Below are 24,538 nucleotides of genomic sequence, written 5' to 3' on the forward strand. Positions count from 1 at the left end.
ATAACCAATCTCCTGTCTGAGGTTTTGGCAGAGTCTTTTATTGGTCACAAACCACATTAGGAACTCCTAATGAAAAGAGAGGACACTTTGAAAACCCAGCACTAGACACAAGAAGCTGCTTCTCCTTTCTCCATATTTGTTTGCTATAAGTCAATTTATATTTGTTCACTTTGCAAATTCGCTATTAATTCTGACATAAATTTTTAAGACACTATTTTTTTCTTCATTATGTGCATTTAAAATATCTATTGTTACCTAAGAGGAAAGTCTGACCTCTAATTAAATTGTTTCAATCTTCATCTTTGCTGCCATCTGTAGGTAACTTGAGTGGTACAAAGGTAACAGTTCTGTGACCAGGACCTGTGTCCGTGAGAAAGCACCATGTTCTTTTTACCTGTCCATCCTGACTTGTGTTCAAATTAGGCAGAAAAACATACAACAGCTTGTGGCTTTGCACCTCCAAGTCATCTTGCAACTGAGGTAGTTAAAAAAAAAGGAAAATTAAGTTAGAATCACAGAATTATAGAATGCTTTGGGTAGGAAGGGGCCTTAGAGATGACATAATTCCAACCCTCCCAGCCATTCACCAGATCAGGTTCCTCAGGGCTCCATTCAGCCTGGCCTTGAATACTTCCAGAGATAAGGGGTCTACAACTTCTCTGGACAACCTGTTCCAGTGCCTCACCAACCTCTGAATAAAGAACTTCTTTCTAGCATCTCATCTAAACCTGCCCTCTTTCAGTTTAAAACCATTTCTCCTTGTCCTGCTGCTATCTCCCCATATAAAAAGTCCCTCTCCCTCCTTTTTGTGAGCCCCCTTCAGGTACTGGAAGGCTGCAACTGCATGTCCCCAAAGCCTTCTCTTCTCCACATGGAACAACCCCAGCTGGATCCATGCTGAAGATCCATACTATTTTACAGCATTATTACACCATGGGATGCACCAGAACACCTGTAATTTTGACTGTAAATACGAAATTTAAGTCTTGATGTATGTCTGGTTGTTGGAACTTAGTTTCTTCTCAGTGAGCTATGCAATGTTTTAGCAGAACTGTTACGGTAAAAAAAACTTCTCAAGAGAAAAATAAACCAAAACCAGAGAGGTTGATCATAATTTTATACCCATTATGACCAATTTCGGAAATCTGAAATTATACAAGTGAGGTCAGCATTTTAAATATTCGATTTAATGACTGGACAATTTTGATACATAAAAATAGATACTTAGTAGTGAACAAGTTTATACAAACAAGTTTCCTCTTTACAGTACAAAACAATGATGGAGATAAAAAAAGATTTGCTGGGTTACAGGGCAAGACACAAGAACAACAAAACACCATTGAATAAATTTTTTAAAATTATCAGAGGCTTCTTTCATAAATACAATGTAATGCTTTCATTTAACAAATACAAAATTTACTATTTAATTTATCAACATCAGGAAATATATAAAATGTCTTTGAATGACAGTCTGATTTAAAAACTGATGCAAATACAATAGCATTTTTAGAATTCTGAGGTAATATTACACATTATCTCAAAAAAAGCTTCAATAAATAAAACTGAACAGAAGGCAAAGTGCAATTCAGTGAAAAGGAGAAAAGATAAAGCTCTTATTTTAACAATAGTAGATAAATAGTTATTAAAAGCAGGTTTAAGCCTTAAAAAAATATTTTGGCTAATTTGCCATGTTTTCAGATAAACTGTATAGCTATTTACTCATAAGCCAACCTTTGATGAATCCAATTCTACAAAGAGAGGAAATGCTGTAGGTCCTTGTTTCCAGGTTTCCTACTTACATCCACATTCAGGTGTTAGAAATTTAACATTGCTTGCAGCTATCTAGTTCATTCAGTGCAACAGTGAAAGCTTAATTTATTTCTCAACATCTGAAATCCTTCAAGTTAAAATTAATTTTAAATTCTCCATTGGGGAGATACAATGAAAAAATGCAGAATTTTTCAGTGCTGCTTTTAGCACACTTCATGCTAACCTAGCACAGTTCCAGGCTAAAGCCAATGGAAATTTTATTACTGGTTTCAATGACAGCACTATGAATACAGTGTCAAATATTCTAAAATATCCTAATATTTATCTCTGCCTTAATAAATCACCAGTAACTTTTTTAGGAGAAATAAAAAAATAAAATTTACACTTAGCTATTGAAGAATATCCAGAACAGCTTTGAAAGCATGAATTAGACAGATTAATTTGTTAATCCTTCATAAATCTGTTGATTGTATGTAAATAATACAGATAAAGAAAGAAGACTAATAAAGTATTTGAATACAGACACTACAAGATAGATATGCATCCATGCCCCAGCAGAAGTGAATGGGGAAAGCTGACAAATCAGATGCCAAAGTGTCTCAAATGATCTGGGCCTTATTCAGCTGAAAGAAAAATCTACAGAACACACAGTAGCTGTTCAAATTTAAAACTATACTGCATGCTGACAAAGTCTTTCCATTTAATGAATAAAACCCAGACTTACAATTATTTCAGTATTTTAGAACCATTTCTTCCCTAGCTGCTAATTTACTAATTCAGAGCAGACATACCAAGAATTCTTTTCCCAAAGTTTGTGCAGTGAAAACACAAAACATTTTTTAATGCTGGTCTCAAAGTTAATGAAAGTTGCAACATTCTTCAGAAATGTTATTGTGTTCACTTTTGTCACAGCTTATTTAAGACTTTCAACAAAGTTGCTGCAAAAAAATGATACCATAGTACACTATATCAGTTTTCCACCAGTTGTGGATATAATTCTCTTCCTAAAGCATTTCACCAGATGTGGAATTTATTTTAAATATTTAGTTTTGTTTACTATAATGCTACAGTAGATCTGGCTAGTTTGCTGTTAAGAATGGACATACAAATTCCTTAATACTTGTAGCTTGAACTTGAATCCCCTCAAGCTGAAAAAATACCTTTTAACACTCTTGTACAGTCAAGTGTAAAAGCTGAATATACAACATCTAAAACCTCTTATTCATAAAAATATTTTTTTAGCAGTAAATGGCACTATCAAAACCCTATTTCTTCAGGCAGTTATTTACATACTTCTTAGACAGCTGGTTTCACAAAGCAGGAAAACCAGAATAATAAAACTACATACATTTTATAAAGACTAAAATTCCTATTTGCCTTTGTGAAAGAAAAAAAAAAAGCTACATGCTGATGTTATGTTTTTTCTGCCACTGGGATTAACCAATAGAGAAATATTCTGTATATTTTCTCCCAGTGGGATACCTTGATGTAAAGGAATTATGATTAAAAATAAAGTGCTATTAAGAAAAACCTAACACTTGGGAATTGTCTTAGTTGGGTTTTGTTTATCAAACAGATGAGCTTTTTATACAAAGAAAGCTACTTCTGTGACAAAGCAAGCAGCAAATGTATTGCCATTCAGGGAAAAAACATACACTTCATATTTAATTTTAAAAAATTATCTAAATGCGATAAAACTGGCACAGTATCAAGAGACATAACAATGAAAAGCTTAAAGGCACAATCAGAAGAGAGTGAATGCTACATAAAAATGCTGTTCTTGGAGTATTTTATCTTATTCCAGACCAAACCCCTCTGCATTTGAAATTCCAATTATTAACTTTTGCCTCAGTTCCTTCTTGTTCTTGTAAGGAGGGAGACAAAGCTGGTTGAAGCAGGTATGTGCCACAGGTAACCTAAAATAATTTAAAAAACACCCAGCAAAACACATTTAAGAATAATACCATAGAACCAGAACACTGCCAATTGCCTATACATTTTCAGTTAAACATTTCTTAAATAAGAAATCCTATAAAAGGAACATTTATCCCAATGTTGGTTCAAGTTCTGTTGAATGCAAGTAACACCACAGCTCGTCAAAAGTACTTCGGATGAGTTTGTTTGCCTGCAACTCCCTCCTCCCTCTATTTTTTTTTTTCAAGTTGGAAACATCTCCTTCCAAATTTGGGAAACTCCAGGTACCACACAACTTCTCTAAACACAGAATCTGGGTATAGTAAGACTCCACACCATGAAAAAGGAAGGTGGGTCCTGCAGTAGGTACAGTAGCACAGTTCTGTGTCTGTAAGGATACAGAACTCGGGGTTCAGCCTGGTAAAACAGGTCCTTACAGACTTCAGTGGGGAGCTCTGAGGAACTGACTGAAATGCTGGAAAAACAACAGTTCACAGATTCTGGTCTCAGCTATACCAACACTTCCAAGTTTCTTCTGAGAGACAGCTTGAATATATGTACTGCAGATAGGGCTAAGGAATGCCTGACTGAAACACTGGAAACTTTGTTTCTCACTAGAATGGATTAATTTGATGAGCCACAGGTAATAAAAAGCTACAGGAACTTCCTGCCATTTAAATTGTCAAGTGACATGAAGGACACCTGAGGAGATATACTTGTCCTACAGCTGATAACTTCGAGGGGAGACAGGAGAGAAAGGCAATGAGCTGCAGCTCAACTCGCCATTTGGAAAACCACACTAAAAAATGTATTACAGTTGGACACACATATATTGTGACTCAAAAGCCCTCTAGGTCTCTCTTAATTTCATCCCTCAGTCTTTTGAATGGCACCAACTTGGCCTTTGATCATTGGCAAACATGCTCAAAAAGGGATGGAACCCCCAGATCTGGAAATCCAAGTTACTTTTCCCCTCCCTGCCCTTTAAATGATCAGTGAAGATCTGTTAATTGGACTGGAGTTATGGATTCAGAATTTGGAAAGTTGACAGGCTTTTATTAAAGTTGCCAATTTTTATTGCTATTACATTCTTTGATCCTATTGTGTGAGCAATATGATGATGGTGTCTACATTTATCCCTGTGCAGGCAGTCTGACAGTAACAATTATCTTGCAAAACATGGACCTACAGCAGTTTAAATTCCACACTTATTTCGAAACTCATTTTCTCATTTTTAAGAAAGAGAAAAATTTAAAGAAGGTACATAAAGAGTGATTCAATGTTGACTGATTTATCTTCATTTCTCATCTGATCTTCACGTTCCTTTAAATGTTACTGGAACCAGTTATTACCTCATTGAGAAAAGCATTAGAAATATCACAGTAATGAGGTAAATTAAATTTAAAACAACCTCAAAATTTATTATGTTTATGCCTTTAGACCAGCTCTTCACAGAAAAATATAGTTCCATTTAAATATTTTGATTACCCTAAGTGTTGAGAAATCTAGGTAAAGCCAGTAATTACTGCTTTGCAGAGAGCTTCAGAGCAGCAAGTTTTTCTACACAGGTTTCAAATTATTTAAACCGACTTTCTCCAGTCTTAAAAATTAAAAAAGTAGTAACTGGCTTGCTATAAATAATGCCATCAAACTCAAAAAAATCAGAAAAATTCGTGGTAGTTCAAGGTGTATTTTCATTAGATCAGCTGTCACGTTAGGAATGATAAAAATAAATAATTTATTTGAATTGAAAACATGTAAATAATCCCTATAAATAATTACCAGTCTCAAATGTAAACACTGACTGGAAAAACAGTTTCCTTCTATTTAAAATTCATGCAATCAATTAATGGGTATAACATGCTCAAGGCAAATTAAAGGAGTTCATGCAGTTTCTTCCTTGCACAGTCATTTGCTCTTCTGTAAAAAGACATTCAAGAGCAATAAGGGCTCTTGGGAAAAAAATAATGAAAAAGTTTTAAAAATCCAAAACATTACTTACCAATTAGTGGATGTTTCACTCCTTGAAATCTTGAAATTTAGATCAGCCATTCCTCCCACAGGTACTCTATCACTTCCTGTAGCAAAATGTAGCAGCTTCTTTTGAAGATCCAGAGAAAATCCAAGTACTACATCCCAGAAGTATCTATGCTCGGGGCAGAGGGAGAAAAAAAAGTTGCAAGATGCAATATCATAACAAAGCAGTATGAAGACAATAATAAAACTACAAGTACTACATGGTGAATATCACTTACTGAGAATTTAATTAATATAATCTATAGGACATCAGCAGTACTCCAACATACAAGGGTAAATTCGCAAGGAATTGACAAGTACAATATTATATTAATTTTTGAATTATCTCTTGCCAAATGCTGCTCCAACCCACTTATCTATACAAATAAAAATGCCTTCTACTCACTAATATAAATGTCCTTAGAATCAAAGAGAATTGAGAAAAAAAGTATTTTTGGAAGACTGGATAATGAAAATACTGACATTTCATACACAGGATTTAGGGCTTTTCTTTTTAAACTATTTCACTTCAATGTGGTCATAATCTCTTAAGGACGTTCAGTAAACACATACTATTAAGGTTCTAATTCTTCCTACTTATGACAATTTTGTAGTGTCTTTATCTTATTTAGAAATAGGTTTCTAAAACTTCAGTCATTCTTAGTTTATCCTTGAAGAGATTACTGCTGGAAAACTAACATTCCATGACATTTTAAACTCAGTAATTAGAATAAAACCCAGGAATACCGTATAGTCAGATCAGTTTTTTGGTAGCCCTCATATTGGGTACTCCTCTGTAAAGCAGACATGTCCAGTTCAGGACTGCCACAGACGAGAATTTCAACCTCCTCTGGACGAAGCAGCTGCCAAAAATCAAGGACAAAATATTTTTTAAAGATGAGAAATTATGCTACTAGATTTATTTTTTATTTTGTCATTACAGAAAAATTAACAGAATATCATTCAACATAAGTCTCTAACTTTGATACATACTGATTGTAGAAAAATTAATTGCTCAGCACTTTGAAGAACCTCTTACTGACATACATAGTAGAAAGGTAATTACAGGATAACACAATATTTCAGCATATTATGTTCTTCATTTCTTCATCATTCTTACATTTATTACACTGACTTGCTATGATGTGATCAGGCTACAAATGAGTCAGGAAGTTTGTTTATATGGAAATCTGAGAGAGGGTATTGATGTCAATTCTGATTTCAACTTCCATTTCATTTGCACTGCCAGTCCCAGCATGGGTAGCTGAGCAGCAGAGGCTGACAGAACTTGACTCTCACTTGTACACACTGCTGTGCAAAGCAAGTACTTTAACAATAAGCCATGTTTCATATCCACTAAACTTACACCTACAGAACCCACTTATTCATTTACTACAACATCATCACGTTGTGTGGAAGTATGCCATGGCATTTCAATGGATTCTCATTGTCCTTCCAGAACCTTCCCCGTGGTTGGGCACACCTCACTTGCTGCAAGGTGTCACAGCTCACCAATTTCACTGGAATTTAGAAAATCCCTGACAAACTTTCTCAGTGCAGAAGGGACACTGTAAATTTAAAAAAGCCATTCCAACAGCCAAACAGGACTGAAAATAGAAGAATGTTTAATCTCAACCTCACTGAGTGCTCTTCCTGCAAAAAGCAATATATGTTTTCAGAGGAGTCCATCAGGAGCGCTCAGACACAGTTGTTCTGCAGTTCCTAAATGTGGGGAATACACAGAAACCTTGTAAACGTTCACTGGAGAGCCTGAGATGTGTCTGTGAATACATAGTGATAAACCTGTCTTCTGGAGCTTTATTTATGGCTTTTCAATGAAACACTACAGAGAATAGTTGATTAATTTCTGATTAATTTCTTCTACTTATGTTGGATTAACCAAGTCTATCGATCAGTCAAGATTCTTTCCAAATCTTAAAATCATCCACTGCAATTTAATTTAGATAACTCATTGTCAAATACTTGAAATAGAAGTGAAGAGTTATTTTTCATTTATTCTTACCAGTAATGCATATGAAGCACAGACACTATGAAATCCATAATAGAAAGCTGCAAATTGTTTGTAGATCGATCTATTGAGAAGAAAATCAACATAGAGCTGCACATATTCTAAAAAAAAAAAATTATTTTGTTACATTATAATAATTTTAATCAGTAACTTGTTCTGCCCTCTAAAATTGTAGTGAATATGAAAACCAAAAGCATTTAGTTTTAGATACCATTAAATTGGTAGGCATACCAGAAAGAACTACAGCCATTTCATTTTCACACTCTGTTTATGAAAGCATAAGTTTATAGAAAGGAGAAAAAGGACAAACTTAAATCTGCAAAGTATGTGTGGTTAATACATGTCAAATTACCTTTCCTATTCCTATTTGTGACTGGAATTTTATCTCCATTTGGCTTTAAGTTGTAAGATTTTATGACACCAAATTCTTCCTGAAAAACCTACAGAAAAAGAGGAGTCAAGGTGAGCACTGGAAAATAAATTAATATACTTACAGATGCAAAGATTATGTCATGTATTCCCTTTCTTTCTTCAGCACATGCTGTAATTCTGAGGATTGTGAGGTTTTTACAAGTTAAATATTACAGTTTTCAACAAATTGCTCAGAAAATTAGTATTCCAAGAACAAAAATTGACCCTGTTACATAGTGGCATGTCAAACTGACCTGCAGGCTCTGAAGCCATAGAGCTTTTCATACAAAAGAATAGCACGGGAGCAGCAAATGCAATTAAGAAGGTATTTGCTCTGCAGTAGCTCACCTAGGAACTAAGTACCACCAATATGAAATTTCATTAACTCCTATGTGTATTCTGAAACAATGAGTAATTGAAAAAGACTTTCCTGACTGAAATAGCAGTTACAACACACAGGTCAGGCAAAACTGTAAAAACCTGAACAGGCTATTGCTAAAGTGAGATTTTTTGGACAAAGTGAATACAAAACCCAAGTAAACTTTGACTATCTTCTGGGTTAGACAGAAAAGCAAAGAGCTGGAAATGCACCAGCAGCTGGCCAAGCGACCCTGGTGGTGAGCCCTGGGATCACCTGCCACTTAGAATTGTGCATTTAATGACCTGAAAGGTTGAGTAGAAATCCTCTTCAACATTGCCTTCATAGGATAGAAGTTCACTTAGTCCATGCGCCAATTCCTACAATATGAGTAAAAAACTATTTAGTAAATCTGCAAAATTAAGTGATGCACTTTGCCAGGATATGCCAGAAGCATTGTTTTACACAGAAAGCATCTTGGAAAAAGCTGTATTTTTAAAATGCATGCTATGCTAGAAAACACAGAGATTTTCTGTTTCCATCAGAAGACAATGTTATCAGCCTGTGCTGAAAAAAAGCTGCTTTCAAACAGTTCATAACTCTAGCATTAAATATTAATAAATCAGGTTTTATATCAGTAATTTTGCCTCTTAGAAAATGTAATACTTACAGGCATAATCTGAAACAGGTCATCTAATGTGACACCACAGATGCCTACAAGTGCATTATGATCACAGGGAACAATGGGAGGACTCAATAATTTCTTGTAACAGCAAGGTGGGAAACGAATATCCAAGGTGATACTGTTATATACAGCAAGTCCCATAAGCTATATATGTCAAAAGTTAAGGGCAAATCTGACACATCCATATTATAGTATTTTTGTAGCTTGGAAAAAATATTTTAAGATTCATGCCCAACAAACAGAAGGAATGTGAATTATTTCATGGTTTCTGGGCTGACAATTTTAAATACAGTTTTTCATTACAATTAAGCAGTGGTTAGCATGGTCAAATGATGCACATTGACAGAATGCTTGAGAATCTTCTCTATAATATTCTATACAAGCATTTCTACAATAAATTTTCCAAAGCATTGTTATGAAAAATAGAAAGATAAATATGTATTTTCTAGTGAGAGATCAATAAAGCAATATTTCTTTTAAATAAATCTAAAAGCATTAAGACATACCTGCACTGGTACTACAGCTCATCTATTAGCATATTTTAGTCCCATGAAACCAATTTGAAACGATCCCAATTCAGTTTGTCACAAGAACAGAATAGATCTGTTAGAAAAGACCTACAACCACCATCTGATCCAACTGCAATCAGTTAATGGACACTATTAGATAATTTCAGTGGAGTTATGAGCATATACTATCATAAATTGTTTGACTGAGGTCTTCATTTATAAGCACAACAGAAAACCTAGAAAATAAACTAGTGCTCAAAATACCATGTGGCTTCCATTTTGTAATAAAAAAGGCAAAAAGCCACATACTGCTCAATGGGGACTTGAATGAACTATTAATGGACACAGACACATTGATGTTTACCAAAAGAAACTCCAAGGCTTAAAATTACAACTTATAATCAAAAAAGTTGCATGTTTAATATTGACTTAGCATTTTCTGACTGTAAAATGTACCACGTACCCACACATCACAATTTTCTTCCTATTTTTAGTTCACTTACTTGAACAATATTGAAAAAATACATTTAAAATGGAACATAGATGTATACACAACCTTTGAAGGAGCTTGATCCAGTGCCTTATTTCAACCCCACACCATTCCCAGAATGTCATCTGGAACATTCTAGCAGACATAAAAGGATACAGCTCCAACCAGCCGGAATTCTGAGTAGTTGTCACATTTAAAGCTGCTGAACCAATGGCACTGCGAGTCCTTGTGGTAGGTGAACATGCCTGCAGAATGGCAACACGACCCTTAAAAAGGCCCTGAGCTTTGTAAGAACTGGTACAAAGCCTCCTCTTTCTTACCCAGTGAATGCTCCTGGGGTGCCCACATCCCATGCTTGCTTTCAGGACCCTGTTCCCACCCACGGCAGGAGCCTGCAGGCTGGTGCTTGGGAAGGAGCACCAAGGGCAGTACCAAGCCTCAAGCAGGCTCAAGCCCACCAGCCCTGCTTGGTGCTGGTGCAACAGGTCCTCCAGGGCCTCCAGCTGTGGATATTTTACATTTTCCCTATGCAATCTGTTTCTTCGTTGCACTCCGGCATCGGTACTGCCATAAATATTAACTGTCTAACTAAAAATTTTCTTACTGCAATGTAAACTCACTTCCTCCTCTCTAGGTCAATAGCAGATGACAATCCCAAAAAAATGCTGGCATGAATCCCATGATACAAATACCATAAGTTTACCTTCTTAGAATAGAAAACTGTAAATGGTTTATGTTATATACACACTACCAGCAAAGGGATATGTTTCATATTTTCTGTCAAAAAATTATACCAGAAAAGTTAAAAAAGCCCTAAACCACACGTACCCTAAAAAAGCCACTCATGGGTCTAAATGACAAGCTAGATCCTGCTGAAATCATGAGTATAGATGAGTTTGACTGCTATTTGCATCAGATACAGAACATTCTGTTTTAAAGAGTGACAGAAAGTAAAAACCTACATAATGAAAGCAGATTGTTATCTGTTAGCTCTAAAATGCCTAGGAAGTATTGCTCAGAGAAATAAGACATACTCCACATAAGGGTGCTCTAATGCAGAAGTGAACTGGATAAAATGTGACGGTCTTTTTGAATTTGTTGGAATTAAATGGGCCAAGCTTACTATTGTTGCCAAGGCCTGTACAAACCAAAGCACTGACTAGTTCTAAGCACATCTTGTATGCAATAGCTCACTGTATCTCTGTTTGAAAACAAATTTGGTGAAAAATAATACTTAATTAAAAAAAAAAACAAACCAAACCAAAGTCCTTTTCATTAAAAAAAAGGAATGAAAATCCAACTTTTCTCAGGGACATCTAGTTCTTATGATAAATTACAGGCAAAAAGCTGCCTTCACATTTTTCCCCCCACTCTCCTGAACAATTTATCTTTTGAAGTCCTTTCTGAACTTCACAAAATGTGACAGGCCCCGCCATTAGACATTGCCAGAAGCAACAGAACAGCTGCATGTAAGGCAGGGCAAAGCTCACATGCTAAAAGATGATAAGGATGTTGGAACAAAATAGGTTTTGAATCCCATTTGTTAATTCTTCACACCAAGATAAAGAAAGCATTGCAAAACAAACAGCTGACTTAATTAAGAGTTTTTAAATTCCAGGAGTTAAACCTGAATAATCAGTTAACCCTGGAAAGGGTAATAACAGTGATATTTTCCCTTCCAAGCTTCTGACATGTTATTTGCATCTTAAACATTACAGACAGTAGAGGATACAGTCCCTTTCCAAGGGACAAGAATATTTCTGAACTCCTCCCACACTTGGTTGATAGTCGTAACAATGAAAGAATTTGCACTTTAAAGTAAGGAAGTCTGCCAGAAATAGTGAAAAAATAAATTACTGTGACTGTTTCCAAACTCATCAGTTACCAAGCTCTGCTGACAGCTTTTTTACTAACGAAACTGTCAAACTTACAGAATGCTTTCTGCAGGATAAATTGTTTCCTATTAAGGTTGCTATCACCAATGTCATGTCTTCACAAAGACCCCATTTTAGTGGAAAAAGGGCTACAGGCAAATTATCTCAGCAGATATGATGACATATTTATGACTTAAAATTCTGTACCTTTAGAAGTAGTCCTAATAACAATAAAGGACTATGATTTCAAGGGACATGAACACTTCCAGGCAAAGACAGGCAAGCTCAATGACAATCAGGTGCTATGCTCAAGTCCCTGGAAATCAATTTAAAAGCCACCCTGGCAACACTTTGCACTACTGATGCACTAAGTCATCAGTAATGTATTCATGCACAGGGGAAAGCTCATTAGAGTGGTGAATAAAACACATCCAGATCCATCTACATCACTATAAAAGAAGAGGATAGAACTGCTTGCTTATGACTGCTCACTCACATCTTACAATCTCCTGTTTAATCAAAAAGCCTTACTTTTTTTTCCCCTTGGGCATGAAATGCCCTTACAGGCTCACAAGTCCTGATAACAGCAGAGTCAGGCTTTTTCATTCAGGCTCACACCTGCTATACTGTCTCTGCTCCTGACTGAAGGACCTTTCTTCTCTGAGATTACCCCAGACCCCTTTAAGAATACTGACTACACAGATATCATAAACAGAACGTGACAACAAAGATTCAACTAAAAACTAACCTCTACCTATCCTAGTCACAGAAACAGTACTACAATGTGCAAGCACTCTCAGGGAAATTACTAGCACCAAAAAAATCTCCATTGATACATGGGAGACCAAGGCTGGCAGTTTGCCAAAACTGAGCATAGTAACAGCACCCAACTATAGTTGCTGACAAAACGCAGAAAAGCTCCCTCCCTAAACTAGCAATATGAAGACAACTGAGGGCAGAAAGAGAAAATGCAGCATGTGAAGAAACAGGGAAGGATGGTAAATGATAAACCAATACATGTGGCCTTATCTCCACTTGAGTATTTGCTAAACCACTGAGCTGTTTTAGGCTGAGATAATTTCCTTCATAACTAATAGCTAAGCTATTAGAAAGTTTATGCTTTGGATATGTGCTAAAAAGTGTTTATAATACAAAGACTTTTCCATTATTGCTGAGTAGTGCTTACACAGAATCTGAACAAATTCTCACAATCTACTTAAAAATTATGAGGACTCACCATAATCTGGGTGAAAAATCTGCCGAATCAAAAGCAGAAACCATTCCTTTGTCAGGCCACCCATATCGAGACCAGCTTCTCCTACAAATGTGACTTTCAACTTCTTTTTCAGATCTGCCTTCTTCCTTGCTAGCTATTGTGAAATGGGTAAGGCAGAAGGAAAAGGACATTTAACATATTATCACTACCACTAGCCATAGAGAACACATCTCAGCCTCTGCTCTACTGCTCTCGCTTCAATGAAACCACTAATTTGCATAATTTTCTACTAATAGGTCAAAACTATATTAAAACAATGACTGAATTGCAGAAGCAAGACAATTATGACTACTTGACATCATCAAATACTTTGCACATGGTGTAACTCTCTGGGCTTGAAAAGAAGTTAGATGGTGTACAAAAAGGCTTAAAAGGCAATTAGATATAATGAATTGAGTTTGTCTGGAATATTTCAGACCTACATAATTTTTTACCTTTTACTGTGCTACCAGAAGGAAATGGAAAATTATAAAAATACTTAGACATAATTTGGAAATATTTAGAAACAGGGAAGTAAGCTAACACTTTCAATATTTGGACACCATTTGGTTCTGTGTAAGATGCCTGCCAGCAAGTATCAGCTGCTTTTTAGAACCGTTTTTTTAGACAATGGTAACAAGCATTTTTCATTGCTTTGCTCTAAGAGATAGCATTGCATGCAGGTACAAAGAAATCTGCAAAGAATTAGATGACAGCCTTTTACAATTAACAGTGATCTTTCAGTCTGAGTCTCTATACAAGCTTCCTTTAAACCATTAATTACTGTCCAGCTTCAGAGAAAGCATTTAAACCAGCCAAGAATATGCATGTGCTAAAATAATCTCCATGTTGTTAGTTGCTCAAGTAAATTCATATTACATAGATTTTATAACTATAAGTATTTGTGTTATTTGAAACAAGTTATTTATTAGCTGAAGTGATTTTCCTTTGCAAATTTTTTAAACTTGAAATACAAGTAAGACATCTTCACTCTCCACCTGCCGTTCCCCATAAATTTGAAAATATGAATATAATACATTTATACTCATCTCTGAGATGGGTAGAAGAAAACACTGGAAACAAACAGGAGAATATTTCAACTGTAAAAACTTTTGAATTTGCTCTTGGTTATTTTAGTGTGGTTAATAAAATGACAGTGCCTGAGAGAAAGCAATATTACCAATTATATTTCTTTTGTCTTAGGAGAAAAGGCCAAAAATAGACAAGTTTTAAGATAGAAAAATAAAGTTTAAACTTACATTTTATGACATGAGTAATCAGAATTTGTTTGATGCTGTTTTCACTACCTGGACTTATTTTTCAGTATCATCAGGCTCAATGTTGAGAAATCTCAATGTTGAGAAAGAGAGGGAACTAAATTTCACTAAATAATGTTAATTAGCAAGGTTCAGTGGATACTGAAGAATGGTCTACTTTAATGGACACATCTATTTCATTTCTAAAAAAGGAAAACTTACATTGAAGAATGTGAGGAATTAGTTAAAAGAATTTAAGACCAGAAAGCCCAAAATTATTCTTATAGGATAGAGAAGGAAAATAATAAAAATATTCAAAGAATTAGAACAGAATAACCTCATTAGTGATTAGTCACATACTATTCATGCTGCTATCATGGAATCAAGTCCTACAGAAATTGATAATTCTGCACTCTATTTTTAACAGCAAAATTACAAATACAAATACAGACCATGTGCAAGCATGTATGTTTGTTATGGGTTTAGCTACAGAGTACTATGAGCACAGGAAATGAATTTCAAAATGTCTCACCCAATCTGTTCTGCAGCACTACAATTTTGACAGTAATTAAATTATCTTTATTTAGTATTATGTAGTTATATTCCCAATCTCTTAGTGCAAAAGATTTAAATATGACTTATCAAATTGAAATCTAACAATAGCTACTCTACAGCAACACACAATTTAATTTTATGTTTTTGTTACCTCATCAAGTGAATCACTAACAAGGTGTGTCCTCCTCACTTTGACATTTAGGAATAACATATTCATGTCAGGCTTCTGTCTGCGAGAGACTTTGTCCACAAGGCTTTGCTATTTGAATGAAAAAGAAACATCACACATGCAGTATCTTCATTTGAAAAAAAGGTGTCACACTTGTTAACTGTAAAAAGGTCTCAGTATGGTGTATTGAAGACACTTCCCTGACACGGTAACTGCTTCAGTCTCTTCCAGGAGATGAAGAGAAATTTCTTTCCTACTGCAGATACCTTCTACACTACATTTGAATTAATGTCTTGGGAGGTTTAACAAGAAGGCGGCACTTCCCAAATTGTTAGAAATAAACCCATAAGATTCTGGAAACTGGCTTATGCTTTAATTATTTATTCACAAGGTATATCCTGCAAGACAGGAGTGGATAGGTGGTGGTGCTGCCACACAGGGCACTCAGGAGAAGAATATCACTTATCATCTGTAGAAAACTACTATTGAGGGAGGCAGACAATGCCTCTTTCCACCCAGAAGAGGCTGCTCAGAAGCTGTACCTCTTCCATGACTTAAAAGGATACAGTTGAATCTTGGTCTTCCATGACAACACACCTCCATAGAATAAAATAGAAAGCAGTTCAAGATTTTCATAGAATTTTTCTTCCTTAATCGTTGTGTTAATTTAACATGCTAGCATGTTATGCTGGTTTCTCAAAAGAGGAAGAAAAGTAAGTCAATACTAGAAGCTATTCTCTAAAACACCGCCCTCTATAAGGGTCCTGACACTAAGTACACAAAAAGAAAAAAATACTCAGAGAACCCAGCATGGACATCTGTAGACTATTCACAGTAAAATGATTTAAGTTCTTTTTCAGAAAGAGTCAGAAATACTAGAAGTTGTAACAACAGGTGTAATATCAATCTAACAATTACTCATAAAGTACCAATGGATGAGACATAAACATTTATCATTGAGGGACTTACCCGTGCAATACTTATCATTTGTTGCTCTGAGTCCCTTTGAATAATAACTTTTTTTGCTGCTATAGAAATAATAAATGGGTATTGACAGAAAGAAAACCTAACAAGAGAAAAGAAGATTAAATATTTTACTTCTAGAATACTATTTTCATTTTAAGAATATAGGAGTGAATTATTATTCAGTAAGTAATTCCTCCACAATAATTTGCAAATAGCTGCTCTTTTTTTCACTTTGTATATAGTGATACTTGACTCACTAGAACAAATTGTTATTTGAAAATACTGCTAGAAACTGAAATTAGTAATACTTATCTTTTCTCATTTGGGTTTTTTTGTGGTTTGTTTTGTTTAGTTGGTTTTTTCCCTTCTACAGTAGAATATCAGGTATCAGACAGAAGAGCAGCCTGAAATACCTGATTCAGTGGAGCAAATTATGGTCTCCAAGTTTTCCCCAACTACTGCTGAAGGCAAGGAAGATGCCTATGAATGTACTGGAGGCTAAAATATGTCTGTAGTAAGACACAGTCAGAAGTCTATGCCAATAATTAATAAAATTACTTTATTATCATCCATATTTTACACATTTTCTCTAGCTTGCAAAGGCAGAATGAGATTTATTTCAGACAATCTCACATCCATGCAGTAGCAAATTAAGTAGTACCTATGTTTTTACAATAAAATAATACAGTATTTAACGTGGATCTATACAGACATAAATGGCGTGCATATCATACACAGACACTACACATCCACTACATTTAATATACATAGCATAGAGACAATGCTTGGAAGTACTACTCAACAAGAAACAACCAGTAATTCCTCTTACCTGTGAGAATTCCCATAGCATTGCCAGTTATGATATTCTTCCATAAGATCAATATGATCAAGTGTAGAATTATAGAAATCCGTATATGAAATAATGGGAGGGCTAATCAGACTATTTGCAGCATCTGCAAAGAAAACATAAAAGCCTTTTAATATAATGCCTAGGTTGAGTACATCTCATTTCTTGGCATCATGACCACCAGTGATCTCAAAAACTTTAAGCCAAGTCTAAAATAATACAAAAAATTTATAACTTTGTTAGAGAACTTAGCTCAGTCTTAGCTACAGAACTATAACTACAACATAACACTATACAACATCACATTAATTGCTGTAGAAAGCAGTAAATCCCTAGTCCAGCCCATTTATGATACGGGAACCTCAGTTTAGTTCTGGTTTCTTTACTGACACACACTAAATTAAGGTTTTATGGATGAACGGTACTATGTTCTGCTGAAATTGATGAAAAAGCAGTTTGATAAATGAAAGTGTTTAAGAAATCCATATAATTTCAAGCAGCTATGGCTAGAAAATTACTTTTTTTTCCCCAGTATACCATCTAGACCTGCACAAAAATTAAGTACTTGACAAAAGGAAGAAAGCTTAAATGTGAATTCTAACTCATTATATAATGGCATTCATAAAGTGTCAAACAGTTAATAAGCTTTCTCCATTTACACTTCAGCGTAATATAATTTTGGACAGTTAGACACAAAGTAGTGTTTTTTGATTGACTAAATAGCTCTTTTCCCAGAATTAAAGAACAAGCAACTCTTTCTCTATGATGACTATAAACACATCTTGGGTTTAGATACAGGTGTGCTAACGTGCCTAACTCTGGACAGGCAGGACTGTGCATAAGACTTTTAAGTAGAAGTTTTAGGTTGACAGTGAAAACATCTTAATTCCAATTTTAATGTTTATTTGCTGATTTAGTCTTCTCCTAAAAGAGAGAAAGTAAATACTCTAATCACCACTTGGCAGCAGTTAATAAGGTTTACATTTGCAGTAGTCAAATTTTCTGTGCTCTATGTTGAACTGAGCGGGAATTCATTTTTTAAGCTGTAATTTTGGATGTAAGAGGCACATGCATTGCATAACTTCCTTTAGATGCTAAATATTCTGTGGGGGTAGGTGAGTTACAGAAGAAATTCTGGCAGCTACAAGTTTAAGACAGTTTATTTTATAAATCTAAGGGAAACCTTAACCATGGGTTACTTCTGTGGATTTCTGTTTGAACAATCTTCAGTTGCTGTCACGGGAAAACTCTGCATAACAATTATCCTCTACTGGAAAGCAAGTAGGATGACTTACCAACAGAGGACTCTTGCTTACTACATTTTAGCATTTTATTGTAGTTTGTACTGTGCCACCATCATTATTAGTCTTCCCCAGAAGAGGAGCAGTAAAAACTATCCTCACCCAATATGTGTGTGCATGTGTATAAAACAAACCCTATATACACACACAAATATACATATAAATATACATATACATGCCCACAGAGTTCAAGAAAAATACCTACTAAATAAAGACAGGACTTTTGTTGCTGATGGAATCCACCACGTACATTTCACCATAGGTGGAAACTCTTCAGGTTTTGCAGGAAACAGCCGTAAAGAAATAAATTGCAGTAACCTGTCCACCACCTGCTTGAACCTCTTCTGTGAAATCCTAAAACAAATATGGGGCACTTACTCTCATGTGATCACTGTCTACACTAGAGTTTGTTATCAAATTTCAATGCTTTTAAATAAACTCCCTCATTAAAATTTTTAAATTCAACTTGAATTGTTTAAATTATTTTTTTAAAATACTTTTGTCCTGTACATAAAAAACAAAATTCTACATGTAAAGTTTGAAAAAGAATGCTTTTAAATATTGACACATGGTAATTCTCTTCAGTGCATCCCTCTTTAAGTCTATGGAAAAACAAAAACAAGAGTAATAGAATAATTATCTGTTCTTGACTTTTAGTGAACAAAACAAAAATTCTTATCAATTTCACTCCACATTCTGAATTCTGAGGAATTCTGAAAAATTTTAAGATACACGGTCCTTTCAAATAAAAAGTGGTATATGCTTCATATGCTAGTGCCATGTGCATATTTTAAATTATGCACTGCACCACTTCAATAATAGCACAACAATACACATACATGTGTAGACATGTTAAAATAGCCTTTTCTAAACAAGAGCTCTCCTATTTTAATGGTTTCCATTTCTAACACATGCTTTAAGACCAAAAACATTGATATGTCTATTGGACCCTTAACTAAAAGTGGAAATCTCATTTGTAAATGCAGTTCCAAAGAAGTAATATTTTACCAGAATTTTAAGCAAATCTGGACATAAGGAGGGGAGGGAAATTGAATTACCATCCTTGCAGAGAAGAAAATCCTTAATTAAGATTTCCTAGGAGAATTGGAAATTGCAAATGTGGCCAAACTTTGTTTTTACCTCAAACAGAATTTTTGCTCAGTCAGTACATGGAAGGCAATCTGCACACAAACTTAGGAGCTGCTCTTTGGGCCTTTACCCCCATACGAATTTTTTTGTGAGGTGCTCTTAGCATTCTTTCAATTAATTACAAATCTAATGCCCTAACCACACTCTCTCACCACCTCTATTGCACCAGGAAGCCAGGCCACTAGTTGGTTGTGGTTTCTGTATATTACAGCAACATTACAGTATCTTTTGCAATTTACATGAGATTAAACTTTATTTAAACAAAGATCATAAAGATGTTTGTTTTAATAATACCATGTAAATATATAAATAAAATTTACACACAAGTTATTTTGCATATGTTATCAAAAATAACTCTGATAAGTAATTTTGCGATTAAGGCTCTTCTGCAGAAGTATAATAATTTTTATACATTATGTACATTTTGCATCTATAAAACAGTATCACTTAGTGGACTATGTCCACACGTATTTGAAAGTAACAAAACCAATCTCTTTAGTCAATTAAATTAATTTTCATATAATTTATAAAACAGTCAACATCAATGGAAAGACAGAACAATTGTAATCCTAGAAATGGAATTTGTAATGTGGGGTTTTGGTTTTTTGTTTTACTTTTTAGACCAGTGCACTAGGAAATGATGGTCAGCTTCTGTTAAGGCTGCTATCTGTCTTAGCAAGTGAGCATAGATGACATAAGTAGAAGTGTTACTAAATTGAGGATTCTGAAAAAGATTAAAAAAAGTGTTAGGTTAATAAACTGCATAAAGGGAAAAAAGTCATTAGGATTTTTTTCTTATGTTTGTTGTTGCCAGTACAATTACACAAGAAAGTAGTTCACCAAACAGCTGTGACAGAGGTAAAACTATGGGAAAAAACAACTCATAACTTCTGTATTGTAAAAATATGATTTTTTTCCCCCAAAAGAAAGCCCACAGGTAGCCCAAAAGCAGTACTCAAAATTCTGGATGATTCTTGACATTGTAACACAAACTACACTCCTCTAAGTGATGTGGGTTTTGTATCAGTAATACAAATTCTTATAGCTCCTGTCTATACCATATCAATCCAAACTAATTTTCCCTCTATTCCATTTGTTCACATATTCCCTTATTTTAGCAGGAGACATTATTTTTAATACACAGCTTGCATATACCACCCCAGAGAAGAAAACAATTGTCTCAATAAATTAAATTGCCATTTGATATTCTCAAATAGCAGCAGAAACTGCTCTTTGTGTGCAGAGGTGTTAGGTACACTAGCAATATATAAAGGGGAAATCTGCTACAAATGCAAGCCAACTATAGCAAAGGCAAGAGGTGACCACAGACAGAAATCAGACACTATAACCAGTCAGATACACTGGAAAAAGTCAGCCAGACAGAATGGATAAAACACTGGAAAAAGTCACAGCGATATCAGACAGTGCATATACTGAAACTTTCAGAGTTACAGCATCCTAATACAGCAAATCTGGGAATAAGGACAACATAAGAACAAATAAATAGGTAAAATATTTATTCTTCCAACCCAGAAAATAAAAGCAAACAATTACTTGTCTATCAGTGCATTGTTTTAGTCTATGCAACCTTTCCCTATCAACTGTCTTCCATTAAGTTCCCATTCCCATCATGCATTACACTTTTTTACATACTTTAACACATTCTTACAACAGGAAATTGGATGTGAACTATCTCAGCTATATAAACTATCTTGTTTGCACAGTATACTGGTTTATAGATTGTAAGTTGACACATACTTACATAAAAATACTGTATTTTCCTTACCTGTAAAAGTATACAATATGCTCTAAGATCATCCTTTGTTCTTGGCCTATGAAGGAATGAAATTACAAACAGAACCATATGGATCCATAATTTACAGACATTAAGAGTCATGAAATCATGAATGATTTTATTTTGCTTTGCTAGTATGTATAAAATACCATATTAAAAATCTTCACTGCTCTCAAAAACTGAAAAGGTCATTTACAGATTCTGACAATTCTCTGAAAGTAGCAGGCCATTTATCATCCGTCTTTTTAAAACATGACAGAAGGCAAAAAGGGTCAGAATTGAAGAGTCAGAGGCGTTCTAAAGAGGGAATTCAGCGTTATTGTCTATTTCAAGTGACACCATAAAGGAGTTTATGTGCTTCTCTTTGATATTTCCTGCAAGAATTCTCCATACACTTCTACCACTGCAGCCTCTGTACTCCTTCATGTTTATCAAGGCTTTTACATAACCACAAATACACGCAGCACCAGCACAAAAAGCAGTGTAAGTTGGAGAAAGGGGTTGCCAAGACCTGGGTCACACAGTCTCTTGCTATACCTTTTTATAAATTACACTATGCATTCTCACTTCTATTACTTCATGCTAAGATGCTGTCATCTCCAAAAACCCTTCTGCTTTTTGGCCATCCCCTTCTGCATCCTGTACAGCTCTTTCGGTGGTGCTGCCTCACACAAATAGTATTGTGAAGCAAACTGTGGATCAGGGAATTGTCCTGGTTGCTGCTGGGGGATAGACAATGAGAATAAGTTTTAACCTAGTTGAATTCTTAAATTCATCTCATAATTAAGAAGTCCAAAGAAGTGCCCTGGCAGCAAGCAGCTGAGATTTGGTGACGGGATGCATGGCTGCATATGGATCTGTCTCTCAGAAGTTCAAGGCCAGCTTACAGAGTTCAAGATGTATTTCAGCAGATTGGCAAAAAGAATTAAGTTCTTATGTATCAAGTAAGTTGCATCACATTTTCTTTTTTTGCCTAAAACAATAAATATAAAACATATAGCAGATTTAAGTGCTGGTGCAGCACTGATGCAGACATTTATTATAATTACCCTGTCCATTCTTGCAGTAGACCATTAATTATTCCTTTTAGGACTGACTTCTGAACATCTTGAGGCTATGAAGAAAGGAGAGGAAAAATAACATCTGAAGTAATTACACATATTCAATACAAGGCACTGTACAAACAAACAACTTTGCTATGCTTATATTCCAAGACAGCTAAGAAATCTTTTGTGTTATGATGCTGATCTCCTAAATATCTTCTTCACAGATGTACTAAGTGAGTGTGGGGTTGTGCCAATGGTGCCTTTCAACACTTATATCCTATAAATATAATTTCTAAACTACTCCTGTCCTTTGTATACTAGGCCTATATTTTACTATTCCCATCCTTACATTTTTTTAATTTCTCACCATGCAGTCCCATCACAGCCACGTAATATTTCTAAGATATGCAGTCTTTAAGAACTACCACAATATAAACTATGCTTTACTAGAAGGAAAATTTTCCTCCTCTTTTACTAGAGCAGCTGTCAGGATTCTATGACAATTCTCATGGGATCACCTGAAGTATGTTTTGAGAGATTCTTCAGAAATCATGCCTATCTGGGAAAAACTTTGGTATAAAATGGTATAAAGCATGAATTCTTTTTCTCTACTTACAGTATTTAATAAGGCATCATAGACAACATTCACAAATTTTGCATCGATTCCAGAGTCCTCAATGGTATTAAATGGAGAATTGGTATCTTTCTGTAAGTTAGATAATACATGAACCATTTTGAATATTTTATAGCTGTCTTTAATATGTAAGTTTAACAGCAAGCTTAGGAAAACATGTTCATATATATTGCCTTAATCAAGACATAAGAGTATAAGTTTCCTTAATTAGTATGCTAAAGACAGAGCAAAAACAATAGTAATCCTACACATATTCATGTTGGCATTCTATTTTCAAAATGTAAAAGGGTTTCAAATAATGAATTACATTGAACTTTCATCTTTGTTGTTGATCCATTATCAGACAAAGGCAAGAAAATTTTAAGCATTCAATATTTATTAAATAACTAAAGGTCACAGGTTATTTCATCCAGACTCAGATCCATTTTAAATATCATAAGCACATTTTGCTCTATAATAGGGAGGAAATAATAATTTAGCATGAATTCAGAAAGAAAAATATAACAGCTCCCAGGAAAACCAAGTATGCCATCATAACACATGAACAGCTACTAGAGAGCTGATATCACATCTTTTTTTTAGGGGTAGGGAATTTCTGTTTCCAGATTTGCCTGGGCCTCTGCATTAGTATGGATGTTTTAAAACTGTAATTTGTGCAGAAAGTACCTACACAGTCACACTGTCACAAACAAACTACATACTGGAATTTTAAAGGTCCACAAACTTGAAATAAAATTGCTTAACTGGAATCAATAAATCAATGCAGTAACAGATTGTCTTCAAAAGGCAGGTGAGATCATGACAAAATTATCTGAGTGGCCTTGAATACCTGGCTGAAAGCCTTTAACAGATATTTTTGGAAACATTTTGAAGATACAAAGCACTGTAATTACTAAATAGTATTAGGAATTATCTTCTACCTTAAATGCAGCATTTATCTCCAAGAAAGAATCAAAAGTTGTAGAATAAAAATTATGTACAGCTTTCCAATCTCCCGATGCCTTCGACTTTTCCATATCATCCCTAGAGAAAATACATTCAAATACTGGTAATGGTTTGATCTTGCCAGCCACTTAGACCTTAAAATGCACTGTAACTTTAAGCTTTTCTCACTAAGCACACTTACAAGACAGACTCGTATAATATCTCTATCTTTCTAACCTCTTCCTTGTCATTTAAAGATCATGGTATTATAAGAGAACAAAAGCATAGTTTGTGTGTTTGATACACCTGAGCAATGTCTTTTATTCAAAATGTTAATTCACAATGTCACAGTTCAGCGTGTTAGGACAAATAATTAACAGAACAGAATTAAGCTGCAGCTAGACTGACATGATAAAGTTTCTCAGAGTAAGTATGATGGCTCTTAAACTACTCAAATTCACTAGAATTTCTCAAAGTTTTCCTTCTTCTAAATTTTTTCAAATACAACTTAATCTTAGGCATCGGTGGTCAATCTAAGGTGGTTAATCTTAGATAAGGTGATCAATGGTGACAGTCAATGTGGTT

The 24,538-nt window shown here is 34.8% G+C and overlaps 1 protein-coding gene across 1 annotated transcript in view; it reads right to left on the reverse strand.

Annotated features, from left to right (window-relative positions):
- Positions 1–1,165: 1,165 nt before the first annotated feature.
- HECTD2 (HECT domain E3 ubiquitin protein ligase 2) overlaps positions 1,166–24,538 on the reverse strand; it is a 32,618-nt gene continuing 9,245 nt past the window's right edge. Inside the window, exons 4-21 of the mRNA XM_064716387.1 lie at positions 23,950–24,052; positions 23,012–23,101; positions 22,399–22,463; positions 21,341–21,386; positions 20,169–20,278; positions 18,611–18,759; positions 17,087–17,210; positions 16,261–16,357; positions 15,274–15,381; positions 13,294–13,426; positions 10,339–10,427; positions 9,169–9,327; positions 8,804–8,878; positions 8,082–8,169; positions 7,724–7,830; positions 6,448–6,563; positions 5,687–5,830; positions 1,166–3,686 (exon numbers count right to left, since the gene is read on the reverse strand). Coding sequence (XP_064572457.1) covers positions 3,566–3,686; positions 5,687–5,830; positions 6,448–6,563; positions 7,724–7,830; positions 8,082–8,169; positions 8,804–8,878; positions 9,169–9,327; positions 10,339–10,427; positions 13,294–13,426; positions 15,274–15,381; positions 16,261–16,357; positions 17,087–17,210; positions 18,611–18,759; positions 20,169–20,278; positions 21,341–21,386; positions 22,399–22,463; positions 23,012–23,101; positions 23,950–24,052 — 1,924 coding nt within the window. The 3' untranslated portion in view covers positions 1,166–3,565. The remainder of the gene's footprint in view (positions 3,687–5,686; positions 5,831–6,447; positions 6,564–7,723; positions 7,831–8,081; positions 8,170–8,803; positions 8,879–9,168; positions 9,328–10,338; positions 10,428–13,293; positions 13,427–15,273; positions 15,382–16,260; positions 16,358–17,086; positions 17,211–18,610; positions 18,760–20,168; positions 20,279–21,340; positions 21,387–22,398; positions 22,464–23,011; positions 23,102–23,949; positions 24,053–24,538) is intronic.

This window comes from Zonotrichia leucophrys, chromosome 6, assembly GCF_028769735.1.
Source record: "Zonotrichia leucophrys gambelii isolate GWCS_2022_RI chromosome 6, RI_Zleu_2.0, whole genome shotgun sequence".
Lineage (NCBI taxonomy): Eukaryota > Metazoa > Chordata > Aves > Passeriformes > Passerellidae > Zonotrichia > Zonotrichia leucophrys.